At 42.2% G+C, this 21,890-nt stretch overlaps 1 protein-coding gene across 2 annotated transcripts in view; it reads right to left on the bottom strand.

Annotated features, from left to right (window-relative positions):
• Positions 1-5,415: 5,415 nt before the first annotated feature.
• PPARG (peroxisome proliferator activated receptor gamma) overlaps positions 5,416-21,890 on the bottom strand; it is a 70,575-nt gene continuing 54,100 nt past the window's right edge. For both annotated transcript variants that reach the window (XM_032412229.1, XM_032412230.1), the window contains one exon: positions 5,416-5,864. In XM_032412229.1, the coding sequence (XP_032268120.1) occupies positions 5,617-5,864 (248 nt within the window). In that variant the 3' untranslated portion in view covers positions 5,416-5,616. The remainder of the gene's footprint in view (positions 5,865-21,890) is intronic.

Below are 21,890 nucleotides of genomic sequence, written 5' to 3'. Positions count from 1 at the left end.
ATAAATTAGTTGTAATTTGCTGAAGGACTTCTTTCTATAGGCCAGGTTCTTTGTCCCCAGAGAGGGAGGTGACTTGCTCAAGGCCACACATCTAGAAAGTGGCAGAGCCAAGCCTCAAGCTGACAGTGGATACTCTAACATACACTTCATGGCCTCCAGGATTATGCAAAAGTGGCCACAGGATCATGGTTTTCTAACTCCTGCAGAAAGCCACTTGGATCCTCCTTGAGCACAGCCCATGGCACTAAATAGATCCCAGGAATGCTATTCTCCTGGGAACTTTTGGCCTGGAACATATTTACAAAACTCTAGAGGGGATGGAAATATCCCAACCCACTCCCTACAGACCCAAATTAGCAATTTTCTTATTCTTTATGACCCCTCTGGAAATGCAAACTATGTAATATTGGTCTAAAATTAGGAGCCTAAGTCACAAGAGAAAAGTCCCACTACTTTGGAGAAAATGTTTTCTTAGCCTCATCCTGGCATTTTTTCTAAATCAGAACACGGCAGTTGTCTTTCAAATAATTATTTTCTCCTAGTGTGTATGGACTGGAAGCAAAATACGTTTAAGAGAACGTATTTTTTACTGTACTGCCAAATGTTGAAATCCAGTCCCTTTTACCTGGCTTTCAATCTATTCAGGTAAGGCCTAGAATACTTGAACAGGAAGAGCCTGTTCTATGAGCCCAGGATGGCTTCTTGAATGAAGGGCCCTCTAATAATAACAACGGCCATAATGTTATCTGTAGCCAACACAGACTGACGGTAAAGATGTGCCAAGGAGCAGTGTGAAGTGTTTTATAGCCACTATTACGTTTAATCCTCAAGATTACCTATAAGATGGGTATTATTGTCCCATTTTGCATATGAGGGTAATTAAGGCCTAGAGAGGGTAAGAGATTGACCAAAAGTCATATGGTTATAGGACAAGTAGTGGTAGAGTTAGAATTTTAACCCAAACCTGTGTATCTCTGAAGTCCAAACTAAGATATTGTCTTCTATAACAGGTCTACACACTACGTGCCAGACACAGTCCCGAGTGATTCACATAATAACCTTTTGACCATTGCAATAATCCCCCTAAGAACTTTGCCCCATCCTTCTTCCTTGCTCCCCAGGGCCGAGACTCGCACTAGCTTCAAGTCTGTCACGTACTTCGAGGCTCTCTTGTTAAAACTGCTGACCCCACTAGCGGCTGTGCCAGGGTTGGTAAGAGTACGTGTGAAATACAACACCTTTGAATAAATTAATCCTAGTAGATGCCTAGGGCCTTGGGCATATTACTTAACTTCTTTGATCCTCAGGCTTCTCATCTGTCATTTGAATGGGTTAGCTTTGAGCTCGAATTTTCTAGAATTCTATGACAAATGCAGGGCTTGTCTGGAAATGAGTGTAGGGCATGAAAGTTTTGTTACATGGGGGTAGAAGTGACTTTGCTGTCAAGGCAGAGGAATGTTGTGGGTTGGGGGGACGTGAGGCCCCAGCTCCTAGGAGCAGTAGTGAATGGACAGCAAGTAGGGAGGGGGTAGGGTCCTTCAGCTGGCCGGAAGACTGAGCCAAAAACTGCCACCTCACTGAAGAGGACACGGTGAGTCAGAACCTCTCGGGTGCAGGAACAAGCATGTGGTATGTGTGACCCTGGGAGCAGAGCTTGTCCTACCAGATGGAAATCACCAAGGGGCCTTGAAAGGGAGGGAGTTCCCCATCCCTTCAGGTAGTTGTTCAGAGGTTGGGCAGCAGTTGGAAGCCTTGTAGAGGGAATCTGACCTGTAGAGAGCTGACTTCCCAATGTGCAAACTTCATCTTGTCCCTCTTCTGCCTGTCCCCTTCCCCTGGATCCCAATTGCTTATGAATATAGTCCAAGGTAGCTCCTTACCATGGACGGTGAGGCTTCTTACAATCTGATGCTGACTTGGCCACATTCACTTCTCACTACCTCAGCTATGGGAGCCATGCCTCACTTCTTGCTCTTTTCTGAACACATGATGTGCTTTTATATTTCTGAGTCCACCCACAGCCCCTGTGAATCCTTTTTCACACCTCTAGGCGATTCATCCCTTTGGCTGAGCTATAATTTATGCATCGACTTTGTCCACAGACCATGAGCCCCTTGAGGGCAGGGCCTAGTCACACGCCTCTTCATATGGTGTCATGGGGACTGGAGTAGGAGCTGAGTGCAGATGAACGAACGAGGTGGGATTAGATGACATCTGACAGGCTCCATGCTAAGATCCTGCTATTTTAGTTCATTTCAGTAAGCATTAAAATGGTGGGCCTTCCATGTACACTCACATGGTGAGGGTTGATAGGCAGATAATAACAGTGCTAATGTGAACAGAGACAACAGGAGCCAGGGCCAGGAACCAGGGCATGGAGAGGAGAGAGAAAAATACGGAGGCGGCTACCTAGTGAAGACAGTCTTGGTCTGTCTCATAGCCCCAAACTGTTCCAGTGAGTGGGTGGGAAAGAGGAAAGAGAAAGCAATGGGGATGATCCTGCTGGCCACGAATTTTGGTTCTTTTGGGATTTAGAACTGAAATTGGCTTTCTTTAGAAGGCTCCACCCCTGCTCCCCAGTGGGTATTTTTAAGGGAATAGGTATCTGGGGGCCAATTTCCAACCCCCTCTCCCCCTTGACCCGCTGTATCAGCACCACACAGTTAGTAGCAGATAATCCAGCAAGTAGGGCCTGCCCACAAAAAGGGTTTGCCTTTGGTAGCCTCCAGGGAGATGAGGAAAAGTCACTGGAATCCAGTAGCAAGTAAGTAGGCCTACCACAGAAGCCTAGTTCCCCCTCATCCCTTTTGTCTTCAGTGGCATTTATGTGGCCATCCCCCTGGTTTCTGCCCCCTGGGTTATCAATCAGAATTTGCAGTGTGGCACCAGCTAGTGCTTTCCAACTCTTGTGGAGTTCCCACTGAAGAACCCCATCCTCTTGCTCCTCGCCCAGATTTTAAAAGAGAAGTCAGAAACTCAGATCAGCCCAGTTTTTGATGGTGGCTAGAGAACAACGCGGTGTGCAGATATGGTCTCTCCCATGGGTACCTCACTGTTCCTGTGCTCCACAGACAGCAGAGACCTGGGGTGGAGGGGTGTTGGAGGGGGGAGCCAGGCCAGATTCAAGGGCAGTGCTGGGCGTAGGGCTCTCTTGGGAGCCTTGAAACCCCCTCCCCTCCCTTTTTTGGACTCTTGACCGAAGTTACTTTTCTTCCTATTTTTATTAACACAAATCCCTAAGTGTGTTTATGTCCGGAGAAAATACTATGAATAACTGATGATACATTTGTTGATTAAATTGTGAATCATCCTGTGGGGAAAGGGAGACCGGAGAAAGGAGCAGGAGCTTTGGAGGCTTGCAGAAGATGTGTCGTAAAATATTTAGCAAATGATAGTCCAAACCACAGGGAAGAAGTCAGAGAGATGGGAACTTGCAAGCTGCCAGGGTTTAAAAGCTATTTAATGCTAACCATCAGTGCCAAAGAGCTGAGAGCGTCTCCCTTCCTCCCCGCATTGGCAGCCACAGCTCCGAGAATGTGGAAAGGGTTTGGACCGGCTGCGCGCGGTGCTGGTGGGAACAGAGAGCAGGCAGCATGCTGAAAGACTTTTTGTTTGAGAACTCTTGTAAACAAGGGATCTCCTCTGAGGTGGAATCCTCACCTCGTCTACTGCTCACACGTTCTTTTTTTTTTTTTCTTCTTCCTTTTTTCTTCAAGATCTGCCAGATGATAAACTCTCCACATGGAACAGTAGTGGAGCCTCTAGTCAGTCATGGGGATGTTTCAGAATATCCTGATGTTTGAGATCAAGGGAAAAATAGCCATGTGATGGACTGAGTTTGTTACTCTTCTTCCTGGTGTTTTGATAACACTTCGACATCGACTTCAGTCGCTGGTCTCAAAATGCTGAGGTTGTTATCTAAAGTTTTGAGCTAGGAAGTCGTGGCTCCTAAAGGGTTAGGGATCTTACATTTTTAGGGCTGTGGTCAGGACTCACTTCTGTAACTGACCCTTTGGAGATGTCTATTTTGGGGTAAAGGATGAAAAGGTCTCTCCTGATATTTTGGCCCGAAAGCCTCAAATGTGAAGTTAGGTTTTCCTAAGTATCAGAGCCTTATTAGAAGGAAAGATAAACTAAGGGAGAAGCAGCAGGGAAATAATGTAGGTCAATGGACATAACCATCCTGGGGAGAAAGAACACAGGAGACTGTGTTTATAAGGTACCCTTCAAAGTCACAGTATCATGAGTTCACAGGTAAGCAATTGCTAGTGAATTTGGTGGCTTCAATCAAGGAACCTATTAATGTGCCAACAAAGTCCCCGCTTTTAGGGAACATACCATCTGCATGCTAGGGAGCCATGCATCCCCTAAATGATACAGATAATTAGCCTTTGAGGTTGGAAAAGCAAAAGATCTCTGGGCAAGGTGGTCCCAAGGAGGACAATAGGAATAATTCTAGCAAAACTGGTCCATGTGCATCAGAACCAGAAAGTGGTTCTTCTCCCTCATTCATGTTTGGTTTTGGTTCCTCTTGTTGCTTTGTTCTTCCTGTTTTGCTTTCTTGGAATGTCTTTTCTCCTACCCTCTACCTATCCCAAATCCAACACATCCTCTGAGGCCCACTTCAGTGAACTTAGAGTCACACTCGACTGTTCCAATCTTCATCAATCCTTACGTCCTTTGACTCCTTACAGTACTTAGAGCCATTTATTGGGCACATGATTATACTGAGTATTATAATCTGTTTTTAAGAAAGATGAATCTTTTCCCCTCAATTCAACCATAATTGTTGGTACCAAATCTTCCAACACCTCTGTTACCCACAGCTTCTAGCAGTGCCTGCCACGGGGTGTATCACGTATGGGTCAGTACCCCATCAGCAGGCTGCTCCTGACGAGCGAAAATCCTGGCTGGGTCTAAGGGAAGAAGACTGGATTCTTGGTAGGCCTAAGGCTGTGCCCCAGACTTGCACATCCAGGGTAAGAAAGACATGCTCTGAAAAGTTTTTGGTCCTGAGGTCTCCCTTCTTTTTTTAGTTGTGGTTGTTAAGGCAGATGAAAGGTTCAGAGAAGTTGTGAATTGAGTGAAAAATTAATCTACTGAGAATGAAAGTTGACCAGCAGTTCCATTCACATTTTTAAAAATATGTAAGAAAGAAGACAATGGGGGTGCCTGGGTGGCTCAGTAGGTTGAGGCACAGAGTCTGTTCTCTCCCTCTGTCTGTCCCTTCCCCCACTCATGCTCTCTCTCTCTCAAATAAATAAATCTTAAAAAAAAAAAAGGAAGGAAAGAAGAAAAGTGAAGGAAGGAAGAAGGGAAGGAAGGACGGAGGGACATAAAAGAAAATAAAGCCTGGTGGTGGGGGTATGGTAGGGGATGCATAAGACTCAGGCTTCAAATACAACCAGCAGTTTCATAATGTGGTAATTTTTAATATTAAAAGTAAATTGTAAATGTATCTTTATAAACAATATGCATAAAATAGATCTATTATTCTAAAACCTTTTCTTTTTAAAATGCTTTTTCACAGTAAATTTTTTAGGTGTCAGATTTCCCCTCAAAATAATAGTGCAATCGGAAGAAGGAACACATTGTCAGTGAATGCGGACTTGTCTGCTAATACAAGTCCTTGTAGATTTCTTGTAGGAGCGGGTGAAGACTCATGTCTGTCTCTGTTTTCTTTATGACTTGCAATAGCTGCACATGTTCTGTTACAATCTGTCTGAGGTCTGTCATTTTCTGGAGCAGCTTGGCAAAGAGCTGAGAGGACTCAGGGTGGTTCAGCTTGAGCTGGAGCTCCAAGGCTTGAAGCAGGTTGTCCTGGATGTCCTCAATGGGCTTCACATTCAGCAAACCTGGGCGGTCTGGGGGAGGAGGAGAACAGGAGGTTCAGTGACAGACACCTCTGGCCGCACATCGGAGGCATTTTCAGCCAAACTAAATTACTCACCCGTCTTTTTGTTGGCTTGTTTTGCTCTGGTTATAAAATAAGGCGGGGAGGGACAGTAAGTAGACAGTGGGCAAGAAGTGCATATGGGAGGGAGGATGGACTGAAACCAAGACTCTCGGGGAGCTCTTTCCAGGGGCATCGTTTCCTGGCTGGGGCTAAATCTGCCTGATCAGGTGACATAACACAGTGGCAACACAATCCTCCCCAGACTGAGGACTCTTCTGCCAGTATGTTCCTGCTCACCAGAAATCTCATTTTCAACTGCTGCCCCTTCTTCATGAGTCTATGTTTTATAAGCTTACTACTTACTTTCTCACCACAGCTGTTGATATGCTTTTAAAACCAGCACTGACTTCTTTTTCCCTTAACATGGCATGTACGTTTTTACTGGAGTACGTTTGGAAGGATAGAGCCCCTAGATTTTAACAGAAGTTTCTTCTGAGTGGTGAGGTAATTTTCACTTTCTTCTTTTTACTCTCCTTATCTGAATTCTTAAATGGAGAACTTAAATTACCTTTAAGCTTTGTTTTTCTTCATGCAGATCTTGTAAGATGCATCCCTAAATACTTTATAGTGTCCTTTACTTCTTTATTTTTTTGCTTTATAGTATTCTATAGTGTTCATTATCTTTTCTAATCTATCTCTGCTGGTGCTTACAAAAAATTTACTGATTTTAGTATATTGAATATATTCCAATTTCCTAAACTCTTGTCAATTCAAATAGTTTTTATCATGGACTTATTTTCCTATTTTGGATAGACTATCACATCTGCAAATAATGATAGTTTCATTTATTTCTTCTTTTCCAGTGTTTACACTTCTCATTTCTTTTTCTTACCATAGTGTATTGGCCAATACCTCGAATGTGGTATTAAATAGTAGTAGTGGTAGGAGGTATTCTTGTTTTATTCATAACCACGACAAAATTGCTTCTAATGGCTCACCACAAGAATGATGTTTACTATAGATTATGGTGGATACATTTTACTCCTGGCTTTCCAAGAGTTATAAAGTTTTTAATTTGTTTTAGTCAGGAATGCTGTGACATTTCATCAAATGCTTTAAGCTTTTTCTTTCTAAAGAAATGATCAAATGGTTATCTTAATCTAGTAAATTATATTAATAGATTTCCTTATATCATTGTACTCATTTGCTCCCATTTTATTCAGGGTTTTAAAATTTGTGAGATTTGTCCAGAGTTGTCTTTTTTGTGCCATCCTTTGTCTGTTTTGGTAATAAATGTTAATTAGCCTTCTAGACTGATTTGAGAAATTTTCCTTCTGTTTCTATGTAGTAATGATCTGTTCCTTTATGGATTCTTGGAATTCATTGGCAGAACCATCTGATCCTGATGGTAAATCTTTGGCTATCTTTAATTTTTCTCCTATAGCTTTTAATCTCTTTAGTAAAGAGCTTAGTCAAGATTTAGTAAAGACTGTTTACTCTTTATAAAAGTAAAATTTTGTAATTCATATTGGAATAATATTGTATATATATAAATATATATTTTTTAAATATAAATATTTAAAATATATATAATATATAATTATATATATATATTCTCTCAGAATCTGAAATCTCTTATTTTTATTTATAACTGAATGCTTTTTATTTTGTATATTCTCTCATTTAAAAATCTGATTTGCTAAAGCCTTTTTTTTTTTTTTAGAAATTCTCTCCATTTATTGAGGCAAAATCTGCTTTCCGGTAGCTTCTTCTTTTTTTTTTTATTATGTTATGTTAATCACCATACATTACATCATTAGTTTTTGATGTAGTGTTCCATGATTCATTGTTTGCGTATAACACCCAGTGCTTCATGCAGAACGTGCCCTCTTTAATACCCAGCACCAGGCTAACCCATCCTCCCACTCCCCTCCCCTCTAGAACCCTCAGTTTGTTTTTCAGAGTCCATCATCTCTCATGGTTCGTCTCCCCCTCCGATTTCCCCCCTTCATTCTTCCCCTCCTGCTATCTTCTTCTTTTCTTTTTTTTTTTTTAACATGTATTATTTGTTTCAGAGGTACAGATCTGTGATTCAACAGACTTACACAATTCACAGCATTCACCATAGCACATACCCTCCCCAATGTCTATCACCCAGCCGCCCCATCCCTCCCACCCCCCACCACTCCAGCAACCCTCAGTTTGTTTCCTGTGATTAAGAATTCCTCATATCAGTGAGGTCATATGATACATGTCTTTCTCTGATTGACTTATTTCGCTCAGCATAACACCCTCCAGTTCTATCCATGTCGTTGCAAATGGAAGGCTTTTTTTTCTTTTTAAAGAAACACAACTTTGGTTTTATTCATCAACTCTTTTTAAAAATTCTATTTTGTTTTCAATTTAACTAATTTATTCTTTTAACTTCCTTTAAGTCTATTTTCCCCTCTTTTTCTAGCTTCTTGAGTTGAATGCTTAATTCATTTAGTTTTAGTATTTCTTGTTTTCTGATAGATGCCTTTAAAACTCTAAAATTTCTTCTGAGTGTCACTTTGGTTTCACCCTGCAGGCTTGGGTAAATAGTACGTTCATAGCTCTTTCCTAAATAGTCTATTTTGATTTCATTTTTAATCTAAGAGTTATATAGAATCATGTTTTAAAATTTTCAAGTGGAAAGTCTGGGTGTTTGTTTTTGTTTTCTAACTTCTATGTTTTCTTTTCCAATTTCTCAGTTTAACTAGCTCATTTAGGGCGCAGGGTTTTTGTACACCATTCAGGATACTCACCTGATACCATTCCAAATTTTTGCTCTTGAAGGCTATTCACCCTTGTTTTCTATTTTTATCTCTCTCCCCTTCCCTGTAAACTAAGGCACTGCATAAGGGCTTTTACTTACCTTTTATTTATTTAAAATAATTTTTAAAAGATTTTATTTATTTATTTGACAGAGAGAGAGAGAGCCACACCCACAAGCATGGGGAGCAGCAGAGGGAGAGGGAGAAGCAGGCTCCCTGCTGAGCAGAGAGCCCGACGATGTGGGGCTCCATCCCAGGACCCTGGGATCATGACCTGAGCCGAAGGCAGATGCTTAACTGACTGAGCCACCCAGGCTCCCTTAAAAAAAATTTTTTTTATGATTTTAAGTAATCTCTACACCCAACGTGGGGCTTGAACTCATGACCCCAAGATCAAGAGTCACAAGCTCTACTGACGGAGCCAGCCAGGTACCCTTACTTAAATTTTAATACCTTTCATCCTCTAGCCTCACTTTCTGAAATCATCCTTTTTTTACAGCCATATTAAGCTATTACCATACTAAGTCCCTCAAACATCCTATTTTCTATCATGACTGTGCTTAGGCAGATTCTGTTCCTCCCTCCTGAAACAGTCTTCCTTTCCTTTCAACCATCTTAATGACTTCAACCTTTTCTTCAAAATATGGCCTCTGTCACTTTGTTCTGGGAGCCCTCCTTGACATTATCTATTCCTCTCCCCTGTTCTCCCAACCCCCTTTCTTTGGACCCTGTAGCTCCCTATAAACACTTCAATCTCCACCATACTAGTAGATTACATTTATTGAATGATTATCATTTTCCAAACAATGTGCTGAAGGCTTTATACTCAATAGAACATTTGATCTTTACAATAACTCCATGAGGCCAATGTTCTATGGAAGGAAAAATGAAGATTTAGAGAAAGGCATTAAATCTTGCCCGAGATCTGCCACTTCCTAGTAAATGGCAGAACTGAAATTTGAATCTAAGTCTGTTTAATTTCAAATGCTGTATTATAAGTATATTGTATTTATAAAGCATATTATAAGTACTGATTTTTCTTCTTTATGTCCCCTGCCAGGTCATGAGGTATCAGAGGGCACACTATGTCTTGATCATCTCTGAGCCTCTGGTAGAAACACAGGAAGTACTCAGTTGGCTAAGTTAATGAGCGAGAAGGTTGTTCTGGCTTAGAGTCCTGGATTGAAAAGTACAGTTCTCCTGGTTGGTGAACAAGCCTAAAGGCAGGATCACTACACAATGAAAAAGTCTCCTGTAAATCAGTGTTTTCCTGTATGTAATAAACTCTAGTAACCTTTATCCATTGAGGTGAGGTATAGGAGAGAAATGTTAGCAGAGTCTCACGGTGGGATTTTCAGAACTCTAAACATTCTCTTAAATTAAGTTTCTTTTCATTTTTTTTCCTTTTTAATTACAGAAGGAAACTGGGCTGATTTCTTTTTTCTAACTTCTACTTATTCCATTGACTGGAATAAGTATACTACCCCCCGCCCCCGGCCCCGCATTTAAGTTTGGAACCATCAGCAAAAATCTCAGATTCTAAGAATGAAACAAATGATGTAGTCCTGGCTTAGAGAATCATGCCCCTGGAGGACATGCGCCTTTCTCACAATTGCCATACAATCATGAAAACTGTGATGCTTTAGCTCCTGACAGATCTTGGACTGGTGCCTTTGGTTTAATGATTGCTGCTCCTCTCCCTGATGAATGTTCCAGATTTCAGTGGCCCGCAGCTATGCAAATGCATGTGCATCTGCAGTGGCAGCATTTTGTGTGAAGGCCACTGTTGAATGTGGCTCCTCCATGGGCTGGGACCCCACACCCTTGTGTAGAACCTCTGCTCACTGGGGCACTGGCTCCTTGGAACCCTATCTCCTTCTTCCTTCCTCTTGGGCAGCATCAGTCAAAACTTCTGCTGAAGAGATTACATTAATCTAGTAGGTTTCATTTTTCGTGACAGCTCAAACAACCAAACCCTAAAATGCAGCTGATCAGGCTTGCTGGAAACACTTGGCTTCAGTGCAGTATAATGGAACTGGCTCCTTTAGGAGTGGAGAAGGATCTGGTTTGGATTTTCAAATCCCTCTTTGGCAAGTTAATTTTTTTTATTATGTGACAGATGAAGTTTGGCTGAACGGCTGAAATTTTGTGGCCACTGATTTATATTTTCTCTAGTGAAAAGTTAGATCATTTACAGATCTGTCCCTGTCCCCTTTACTGAGCCTCAGTCAAGGCAAAATGGAGTGCAGTTGAGTGGAAAAAGTGGCATAGTTTAACCAGCTCTGTGACCCTGGGCAAACCGATCAAAGTCTCTGGGCCTCAATTTTCTATTCTCCAAATACATAATTCACATAATTAAACTGGGGAAATACACTCAAAATGTAATTAGAAAAGTATATTAACAGGCTTACACTTTAAATTTAAAACACTTGGCTTCTTTAAAAAACTAAAAAGCTTCCCTTAGTCTTAAAAGCAATCCCTAGAATCAAAGGCAAAAGGGATTTGTCCGGGTTGCTCCACACCTTCTACCCTGCTGGAAGGCCTTCCCTCTCCCCTCTCCTCTTTCTCCTTCCACACGCATTCAAACCCTTGCTGAGCTCAGCTGGACACCACAAACGTGCCGCAGCAATCTGTGTAAGCACCCAGAGCCGTCCTGGGTCTTCACCCTTCCCTCTCCACTCTCCAGTGCCTGCTAAGATACTGCTTTTAGAAGATCCATCTGAGATCTTCCTGCACCTTACTGAGGGTCAGAGTTGAGGTCTGGAATTGGATCAGGGTCAAAGGACCCCATTTACTGGCCTAGGCTGCCTAGAAGGCCCTTTTGGGAAAGTGAGTGTTGACTCACATACTCCAGGACACAACACTCGAGGAAGCTGGAGTCAATTACTGGTTCCTTACTCCCAGGCTGCAAAGAATTGGGAAAGCAACCTTTCCGGTCCCCACTCACACAGTGCTGGAACTGATTATAGAGGGCGGCTGATTATGAGCAAACCTACAAAACTCCCATAGTATCCAGATCTGGCTCCATTATGGGGAGAGGTATCTAAAGATTTCAATTCTCTTGACCCTCCTGGGATCTGGCCCCCTGGGCCAGGCATTTCCCGAGCACAGATTTTCTCAGGAGGCATCTGGGGGGACTAGAGGGCCCCAGGGGAGTCTCCTGAAGGAGAGCCAGAAAACCCAAAGGGGATGGTTTTGTCTCTATTCTAGGGGCTGATGTTGAGGCTTTTCCAATCTTTGTCTATTGGCTTTCTGATACAGACTAACCTGAAAAGGATTGTATCCAGGGGATTTAGGAAAAAAAAAAAGTCTGAAAGCTGGGCAGCTGTAAATTGATCCACAGACAATGAAAGATCTTAGTTCAGGTGCCCGGTGAAAACCAAAGGGGAGGTAGGGCTTCCTTTTAACACTTCCTCTCCAATTTCCTTTATTCCATTCTTTCTAAGTTCACAGATGTGTTAAAAAGAGCAATGGATTTGGAAACAAAGACTTGATTTGAGTCCTGTCTCTCTTCCACTTAGTTTCTTTGTGACTTTGGACAAGTCCTCTAATCTTTCTGGGTTTTGGTTTAATTTTTTAAGACAATAGTGTTTCATAAGGTCGCAGTGAGGATGAGCTAGGTCAAGGAACCCTGTAAGATATTAATATTCTCTCGGTTTGTTCAAATAAAGGCAGTTTCCACCGGGACGGGGTCAGGAGTGTAAGCTGGGGTGGGCTGGCACATCACAGTGGGGAAGGGAAGATTTCTGAACTGATCCTGGTAAGAGCACAGACTCAGGAGCACAAGAAAATAATTCCTGATGCACGCTCATGTTTGAGGGGTTTGGGCAGGTTCTCATTCTTGTGGTTGAGTGCATAAAAGCAAGACAGTCTAAGAGCAATAATAAGACAAGGAAGCCACAGGGCCCCAATTCATTTCTTCCCTGAAGTGCTGGTGTTCGGGATTCTGCAGTACTTTTCTGATCAAGCAGAATCATGGTGAGCATTAGGCAAAACTGTGAATTCAGCCAACTTTATCTTTAGTAAACTATGGTATGGCCTATAGCAATTCCCTCCCACATTCCTACCTTTGGGAAAAAAATAATGTAAGAAAGTTTCACATGTGTTCTTCTTCTCATAGTTAAATTTCAATTGGAGCTGGATGGAGTGCAGTGATTCTCAACTTTGGCTACACACTGAAATCACGTGGGGAGATTAAAACCCCGCAAACGCATACCTGGGTCCCATCTCTAGAGATTCTGATTGACTTGGTCTGGGGTATGACCTTCAAGGTTTTTAAAAGCTCCCAGGTGATTCTAATGGACAGCCAAGAGTAAGCACTACTGGCTTAGTGAGAAGCAGTTGGAATCCCAGCCTTAAAACTTACTTGCTGGGTAACCTTGAGCAAGTTCCTTAACCTTTCTGTGCCTTGGTTTCCTCATTTAAAAAATGGAGTCATAAGAGTAATGCAACTCATAGTGTTGTTGGGAGGATTAAATGAGTTAATAGATGGTGAGTGCCAGAGCAGTGTCTGACGCATAGTGGGTAGCTATTTCTATTTATATTATCACTCGCATCTTTTTCCTTCCTACCTTTCTTCTCTCATTTCTCTGATCTTCCTGGGTCTCTATCTTTCCTGTTCTTTCTCCCGTAATTGTTCCTTTCTTCTCAGCCATCTCTCCACTCCCCCTTCCAGATGTTTTTCCCTTTCCACTCCTGGGCCTGCACCTTGCTGGAGATTTGGTATTAGGAATCCTAGCAGGGCAAACCTAAATTAATCAGAAGACTGCATGATGGATGATTTTAGGAGAAATGCAGTTGATGGGTGGCTATCTGGGCAAGGGGACAACATAACCAGGAGGTCTTGTAAACGTGTTATCAAACAGATAAAGATCTTCTGTAACGAGCACATTCTGCTGTGAACCCACATGTAGTCGGACAGAGTCCTTCACTCTGGAGTGGGTTAACATTCTAACATTTCCCTTCTGAATGCTTTTTCTGTCTAAGTCCAAATGACAACCACTCCTTACAACAATAACACATAGGATGTGGTCAGGATGGGGAAAGGAGGTGACCACCACAATGAAACCAACCCAGGTAGTATTTTCTTTTATCTGCCCATCGAGTAAACCATTCTACACCAACTTCCCTCATCTCAAACACCCAACTGCCACCCCCAAAAGCCACCTCCCCAACTACAACAGGGGACACAAAGATATTGTAATGAGGTGAGTAGTGCTTTCTTCTTTTCTGTCTTCAAAGCTCTTTGCATTGCTCAATGGTACCTCAATGGAGTGAAATGAGCTTGGGCTCTTGTTTTATTTCCAGGTCTTTCAGAATGGAAATTTTCCTCAAGCTCTCTGTCCTGCCCTTGGGAAGTTATTGTCTTTCCTGTCTCTTTTCACCCCGGGGGGTTAAGGTCCCCTTGTTGTTCTATGGGCCCAGCACGCTTCCGCTGCGCCACTCTGCTCGCTGGGGTCCCCTTGTTGTTCTAAAGGTTGCTCAATGGAAGCTCAGCCATGTGGTTTGCTGAGGGTTCTCTGTGTCAGCCCAGGAGAGCAGTGTTCTTCCCTTGAGCTGAGGGAGAGAGATAAATTTCTGCTCCTTCCATGTCCAACACTGGCTCTGAGCAGGACTGGAAATGGGGCGTGGGTGGGAGGTAGAGAAGGCTGGAGAGGAAAGAGAATGATTTCTTCTTTCTCCTCAAGCCTGACACACTCCTCCCCCTAATCCAAACACTCTTCCTTGCTTCCTCAACCTCTAGAAATGCCAATAACCGAACATAAAACATAGCCAAGTATTTGTTCTCTGCAACTCTTCGCTCAATGTCTTCCTTTCCAATGTCTTTGAGAAGAACCTGTGATCTCAAAACATAGGTGTGATCCTTAATCTCCAAATATGACCTCTCAACACATAATGTCCCAAACTTTATCAGAACCTTGGGAGGGTGGAAACTCACCACACTCCTGGTTTCTCTATCTCCTTGAGGGGCCAGGAGGCTTAGAGTTCTCCCCTTAGCTTGTCAGGCCTCTCCCTCTTCCTCCATGTCTCTTTCCCTTAGGGTTTTTTTTCCTCAATCCACAACTAATCCCTTTAAAGTGATAGCTGATAAAGGGATGAGCTTATATCTCCCTAGGGGTATTTATATTGTAATAAGGGATTTTAAGAATGACTATTGGTGGAATTGTAAGCAATCTGACTGGCAAGATTGCGTAGAGCTACTTCAAATTCTATCATACAGGGGAAAAGGGAAAATTAGCATTTATTGTGTGCTTCACATGTCCCAGGCATCGTGCCAGAGGCTTCACATACTGTTATTTCTTTTACTTACAATACTGATAAGGAAATTAGGGCCCAGGGAGGTAAATAATTGAGTGAAATCACACATTTAGTAAGTCGTGGTGGGGGGTGGGGTCTGAACTCAGGGCTGTCCCTGTGATTCCAGAGCTTTCCAATGCCCCCATCCCACCTCTTCTGGTTTTCTTCTTTGTGCATCTGGCAAGACCCTTGAAAGGTACTTTCCCTGGGAGTGCATGGCTCCTTCACAACCTGTGTTGGCCTCTCTGTGATGAGCGACTCGAACCCGTCCTGAGTTTCATTCTTCCTCACTCGCAGATGATCTGTCTGAATGTCTTGGTGGATTGTGCCAGTCTGGAAGGCTGCCTGGGGTCACCCAGAGTTTAAACACACATTGTGAGAACCCAGAATGATAAAGTGCTCCAAAAAGCGGCCCACTGACTGACTGACTGAACCTTTTCCAAGACTGCTGGTGTGGCGATAGGAATGACTCAGCAGTTTGGCTTTCAATCCCATGTCTGTCTCTGAGGTCAAGTACAATCGTGCGCTCACTCACTGAGATGATCCCGGCCTACCAGGCCCAGGGTGAAGAAGAGATTTTACTTCTGAAGCAGTCACTGAGAAAGATGCTTCTATGTTCTACAAACAACAAAAGCCGCCGAGCGTGTGTGTATTTTTAAGTTTCTCAGACGATTCTAGTATGTTTCATTTTCTCCCTCTCCCCCCATCCCCCCGCCAGCCATCTGGTTTTTAGAATTTGCGTGCCAGTTGAGAACTCATAGATAGACCTCACCTTTGTCTAAACCAAGTCCACGAAGTTATTAAAAGAGTGAACTAATGGGACATTTCTAGATAACACTAATTGAGTCATTATTCAAAGCCATCCTAGCCACCTGACAAGGGTTTTCCCACTGGTCATGGCAGCATGGTGGGAAGAGCAGAGGAGAAGAGTGTCGTACGCTATGTAGACAGTGTAGGTGCCCATTACAGATTTTTCAGTTAATAAATGAATGCTATTACTCTCTGACTCCATCACGGCCCACATGGGGGACAAGAACCATGTAATAACACTCGTCCACTGTCCTGCTCAGAGCTTAGTCAGATGAGAAATCAGATGTCCTTGTTTATTCTCAGTATCATGAGAAAGAAGTTAGAATAACAACTTTTACCACCTAGGCACTAGCCTGAGTCTTGTCCAAAAAAACTGTATGGATAAGAGAGCTGCATATTTCACTCACAGAGGAGAGGAGAAGAAAGTAGGCCTATTGGTGTTCATGGTGTTTTTAATACCTGCGTTTTCAACTATTCTGGGTTTTGTCTCCTCCTAGTCAACGAGTACGGATGATGCTAACAGACAGAGAAGATGTGGGGGCCGCTGGGTCCTGCAGAATCAGAGGCCTCCTTAAGCTGGGGTTTCCTCAAGAAAAGTGTAGGCCACTCAGACACCTGTACTCTGCCCTCTGTTCTAGAGAAGTGCTATGCTGTCCATTCTAACTTGCAGACACAGTTCCACAGACAATGGAAAGACTACGCATGAGCTGGAAACATCCTTGAGATTGTGAAGGGCCTTGAGGGATGGGGAAGAGAGATGGAATACTCAAACTCAGAGTCCTCACACTCTGTGCCCGAGAGCTGGCGTGACGCATTTGCCGCTACAGCTCAATGAGTGTTGTTTCTGACAGGCAGGAAGAAATGAAGTTACTGGATGATATTTTAACAATTTTAAATTTCTCTCATAAATTTCTTCTGCAACCACTCACCTCTATTAGAACCTGGTGTAAGATGGTATCTGATGAAGTGCGAATGTATTCACTTAGTTAACTTATTTTTTGCAAGAGTGCTACACACAAGTGCCATTGTTTCCGAGGGCCATGCTACCTGAACAAGTTTAAGAACACAGCACCAGTCTTCAGTGTCATACTGGGCTCCGTTCCTTCCCACAACCATTTTCAAACCTAGCGTGCCATTTTGTTAGGTTAGAACAGTGTCTCGAGAAGGCCTTTGGATATTGATTAGGTAATATCTAGACCACAACCTGAAAATTCTTGACTGAAATATTTGGAGGCAAAATGAAATACGTAGTTTTTGGTAACTGCCAAAGAACTCCAGGACCAAGGTAATTAACTGGGATTCTTCCACATCCCAGTACACAGTAGGGCATCAGTTTGAAGGGCAGAGAGACCTGGGTCTGAACCTTGGCCTCACCAATTAGTGGCTCTGTGACCTGGGGCAAGTTGCTTTATCTTAGAGCTCTAAACTTCTATTTTCTCCATTTGTAAAATGGGGGATAACAACAGACTTTGCAAAGCTGCAGGAAAGGTTAAACAAAGATTATGAACATATGTAAAGTGCTCAAGTATATATTCTGGCATATAATGAGGTATTCGATAAACAGTTGCTAGTATTACTATTAATATTTGACTATTATGCATTCAACAAGCATTTATTAAGTATATTTTCTGGACTGGATGCTGTGCTTTCATTCTGTTCTATAGAATCTCTATCTATATACACAGAGTCATGACCAAGGGTAAGAAATAGAAGCCTCAGGTTACTGACCCGATAGAAGTAGGACTAACCCAATGGTCTTAAGAGCATCAACTCTTCCTGGATCTGCAAATGTACAGCTATGAGAACAATTCCCCTTTCTTGTGCCCTATTCTCCCTGCCCCCTGCCCACTCAACAGCAGAAACACACATGATCACTCCAAGAACAGCTGTCCGAAGCTGCTTCACAGCAAAAGAACATGGCTAGGATTGCTGGAAAACGAAGGAGCTGCTATAGAGGTGGTTTGCATAACCAAGCCAGACTCAAGAGGGTAAATGAGGAGGCTGATGACTTGCCATCTGTGGCCATTGTTTCAATATTTACAGCTTCTCTGTCATTAAGATGGCGATGGCAATCTGCCTCAAAAAATATATTATAAAACCCAGTGAATTTCCTCCCCCATATCTTGGAAGTTTGGGAAGAACTGTAATGGATTCCAAACTGTTTTGAATTAACAAAAAGAGCTTTTTCCTGTTGCAGAGTTCCAGCTGGAACCTTCCTATGCTTTTCTTCACTGAACAGCAAATGCTCAAGGAGGCAAAGAGTCCAGTGGAGTGTCCTGGGGCTTGTCAGTTTTACTGAGCTTTACACTTGGCTTAGGTTGCTGGGTCGTTCTGGGAGTTTGCTAGTGTGGCTGGCATGGAACTGTGGCCCCGGAGGCAAACCTGCCCTTGCTGGAGGCAGTTTTATTACTCTTGACGCCACCCATCCTAGAGGGAACGAGGGAAGCTGTTACTTATCACGACTACTGAGGAAGCACTACCTCCGAATTATGGGCCCATACCTTAGGGGATACGGTGAAGGGAGCACAGGTTCCGGCCACCAACACAAGTGTGAGGAGGGTGACCACGAGCCATTAGCCAGGTGGCAGGGGACAGGGTATGTGGCAGAGAGGGCACGCTGAGGTGACAGGACACCTGGTTTTCAGCCCCAGTTCCACTGCTCACTAGCTGTTAGATCTCAGACAAATTGCTGAAGTCTAGGAACCTCGCTTTTCCTTCTGTGAAATGGGAATAAAAATATAGGAGAATTGTCAGGATCTAATAAGAGAACATATATGGAATGCTTTTTAAAAATGTACAAAGTGCTGTCCTTTGTCTGATTCTGGACTGTTGTTCTTTGTAGTCCCATCTTCTCTTTTTTTTTTTCTTGCCTTGAGCTCAGGAGAGAAAGAGAGAGAGGAGAAAAACTTGAGAAGAACTAGGTCATCTTTCTCAGCTAGCTTGGTTTGAGAGCTGAGTAAACAGCAAAGATGCTAAGCACCAGGCCAATCTAAGCACCAAATCTCACCGGATCAGCAGTTTCTAGGGTTGAAGTTGAATGACAGTGATCTTAACTAAAGCAACTCCAGTTTCCTCAGCAAATACTTAGTTGGGTCAAATCAGGTACTTTCATCCAAAAAAGAAAAGAAAAAATCCCCTTTAGGTCTTCTGGGGATGCCTTGCCCTTAATCTCCCCAATTCCTTACCATCCCACACTTACAAGGGGCCCATCTCCCCATCCTTCCTTCAGTCTAGGGTCACGGTACCTTCACTCTTCTGTGATTCTAAGCCTAGCTCAGAATGAGGTCAATGGGACCTCTGCCAAAAGCTCTTTTTCTGAAATCACTAAAGCTATCTATAGACTTCAATGTAAACGGCACAAAAGAAAATGACCACTCTTTGTCAAGATTAAGTAGGATCAGAAATTTGTTCACTGGATCAAAGCCTCTTGCTTACATGAATGTTTTCCTTCTGGAAAACCCAGGATAGGAAAAGAATTAAAACTCATTGAGAAATTATATGTCATAATCTAATAAACCACAATCTGGGATACTGACTTCACCATCTACAGATGACTGGGATTCTGATTTTACTGGAGTCTAGTCTTTGGACTGGAAAAGACTTGAGCAGTTCCTTCTCTGGCCTATACCCAACTGGCTTCTCTGAGTAAAGAAGAGAATCAAATTTCTATGTGTTGAGCAAACATGGGGTCCAGTTTATTCATTCTTATCTACTGCCTGTAGGTAGACTTCATCTACAAAAGCAAACTTTGATCAAGGAAGGATTTGTCTTTTGTGATATGGGAACTAGTCAATGGTTAATTCTATTTTTTTTAAGGAAGTCTAAAATTATTCACAGGGTTTTCTTCTCATAATAACCACAGGGATAAGACTTTAATAATCTATGGCTGGCTGCTACCTTCAGATTTCTTTCATTGTTGTGAAGATCCAATAAGATCTGGATATTGGCTACTGTTAAAGCAGTCTGTATGAGACCAAAAGGAACTCATTTATATGGCATCTATATTTAAAATGTACCACTTTTAATTTTCATAATTAAAAACCAAAGCCTGCAATATCTGTTAAATTGAATCAAACTATGCACTGTTATTTTTTGACCAACTAATGAAAAATTTAAAGCCTAATAAATCGCTGGTTTTTAAATAAACTTGCTTGTGAGTTATAGGCAGTAATGGCTTTTTTTCCTAGATGAAAACACCCTGTGGTCTCATGTGCCCATAAAACAACATTGCTCACTGGGGCGCCCTGGGTGGCTTAGTCAGTTAAGTGGCCAACTCCTGATTTCAGCTTAGGTCATGATCTCAGGTCCTGGGAGAGAGCACCACATAGGGCTCCGTGCTCAGTGGGGAGTCTGTTTGAGGATTCCCCCTCTCCCTCTCCTCTGCCCCTCCCTCAGCTTGCATGCGCGCACTCTCTAAAATAAATAAATCTTTAAAGAAAACCAAAAACCAAAAAACCAACACTGCTCAAGTTCAAAAAGTCCAGAATTATTATGACTGTTTCTTGTGTAAACCTTCCCTGGCTAGCAATTAATCTTTGAACAGCTTATTTCAAATGCCTCCCTTAGTGTATCTATGGTGGGAATATAAACTGGTATAAATGTTGTGGAGAACAATCTGGCAATGATGTAACAAAAGACTTAAACATATTTATAGCCATTCCACTTCTGGTAATTTAGAATGAGAAAATAATTTGGAATTTGAACAGAAATTTACACTTAAAAATGTTCACTAAAACGCAAATTTAGAACACATTTTCAATAATTTTCTAAAAAAATTTTTCTATATTCTCCTCTATAGGTTTTTTGTAGTAAGTTAGCAACCATAAATAAGGAGATAATTCAGTATGTAATGGTCCTTTAAAAAATGAGTATTTTACAGTCCTTAAAATGGAAGTATGTATATATAGATATGTAGCACATGCATAGAAACTTTTCAGGAGGAGACATAGGACTTTGTTAATCTCATTTTATTCTGAGGACAGAGACCTTTAATTTCCATTTACACTTTTCTGTACTCTTTGAATTATGAAATGACCATGTATTACTTTTATTTTCCAAAAATTAATGAAAAATATTAACAAAGAGTATGTAATGACATGGGGAAAATGACTAAGTGAGAAAAGGAATATAAATATGGAATCTAGAGTATGCTTGGGAAAAATCTTAGAAATATATCAAATGTTAATAATTCTATTTCTATTCATCATTAAAAATAAAATGTGCCTCAAAATATTAGCTAAGCAATAACAACTTGTTTTCTCATCTGGTTTTTCAAAATTTAAGCTTTTTCTCGTAATGAACCTCAAATAAACTAGAATCTCATTCTTCTTTGCTGAATTAATCATGGGTCCCAGAGGATCAAGGGTTGATCTATCTAAGTAGAGTCTGTCAAGATATTAAAACATGTTGGATAGTAGCTTTTGTTACATTAAACATAACCCCCCAAAACATCACTTTTAAATGAGTGGCAACTTGACGCTGCACAGAGGCTCCAGGGTTAACCCGTGTCCCGTATGCCAGCTCTTTGCACCCGAGTCACGTAAAGGGTAGGATTACTGTAGACCCTGGAGCCAGAGTGCCCGAGCTCATCATCCTGGCTCCCCATCTTATGTTCGCTGGGTAGCCCTGGGCAAGTGATTGAACGCTTCAGTGCTCTGGTTTCCTCGCCTGCAAAACGGTACTTCCCTCACTGGGCTGGAGAATTAAGTGAACGTGTACTACGTGCTCAGAACCCTGCCTAGGACACAGTAGGTACTTAACAAGTGCTTGCTAGCATTATTATTATTATTACTAATACATGATGCACCTGATTTCAGAAGCATTCTGCTCTCAAGTAACTGGACAACAAAGGAGGGCAGAGTGCACCATGTTCTTTATAATATCTTGTATAGTTAGACACAGTTTACATCTAGAGGACCACCATCCCTCCCCCCACCAGCTTTCGCCAACAGAGAATGTTCTGCCAAGTGCACACAGAAAGCTCACCCGAAGTCCATTTCAGTAATGAAAACTCATTGCTTAAAAACAATTTTTATAAAGAGAGACGACAGTAAAACTTTCTTCTACATAAGCTGGAAATGTGTGGAGAAGCC

The sequence above is a fragment of the Phoca vitulina genome, unplaced genomic scaffold (genome assembly GCF_004348235.1).
Source record: "Phoca vitulina isolate PV1807 unplaced genomic scaffold, GSC_HSeal_1.0 scaffold13, whole genome shotgun sequence".
In the NCBI taxonomy this organism is placed as follows: domain Eukaryota; kingdom Metazoa; phylum Chordata; class Mammalia; order Carnivora; family Phocidae; genus Phoca; species Phoca vitulina.
The sequence above is the reverse complement of the archived record's forward strand: the minus strand, read 5'-3'. Positions and strand labels throughout refer to the sequence as shown.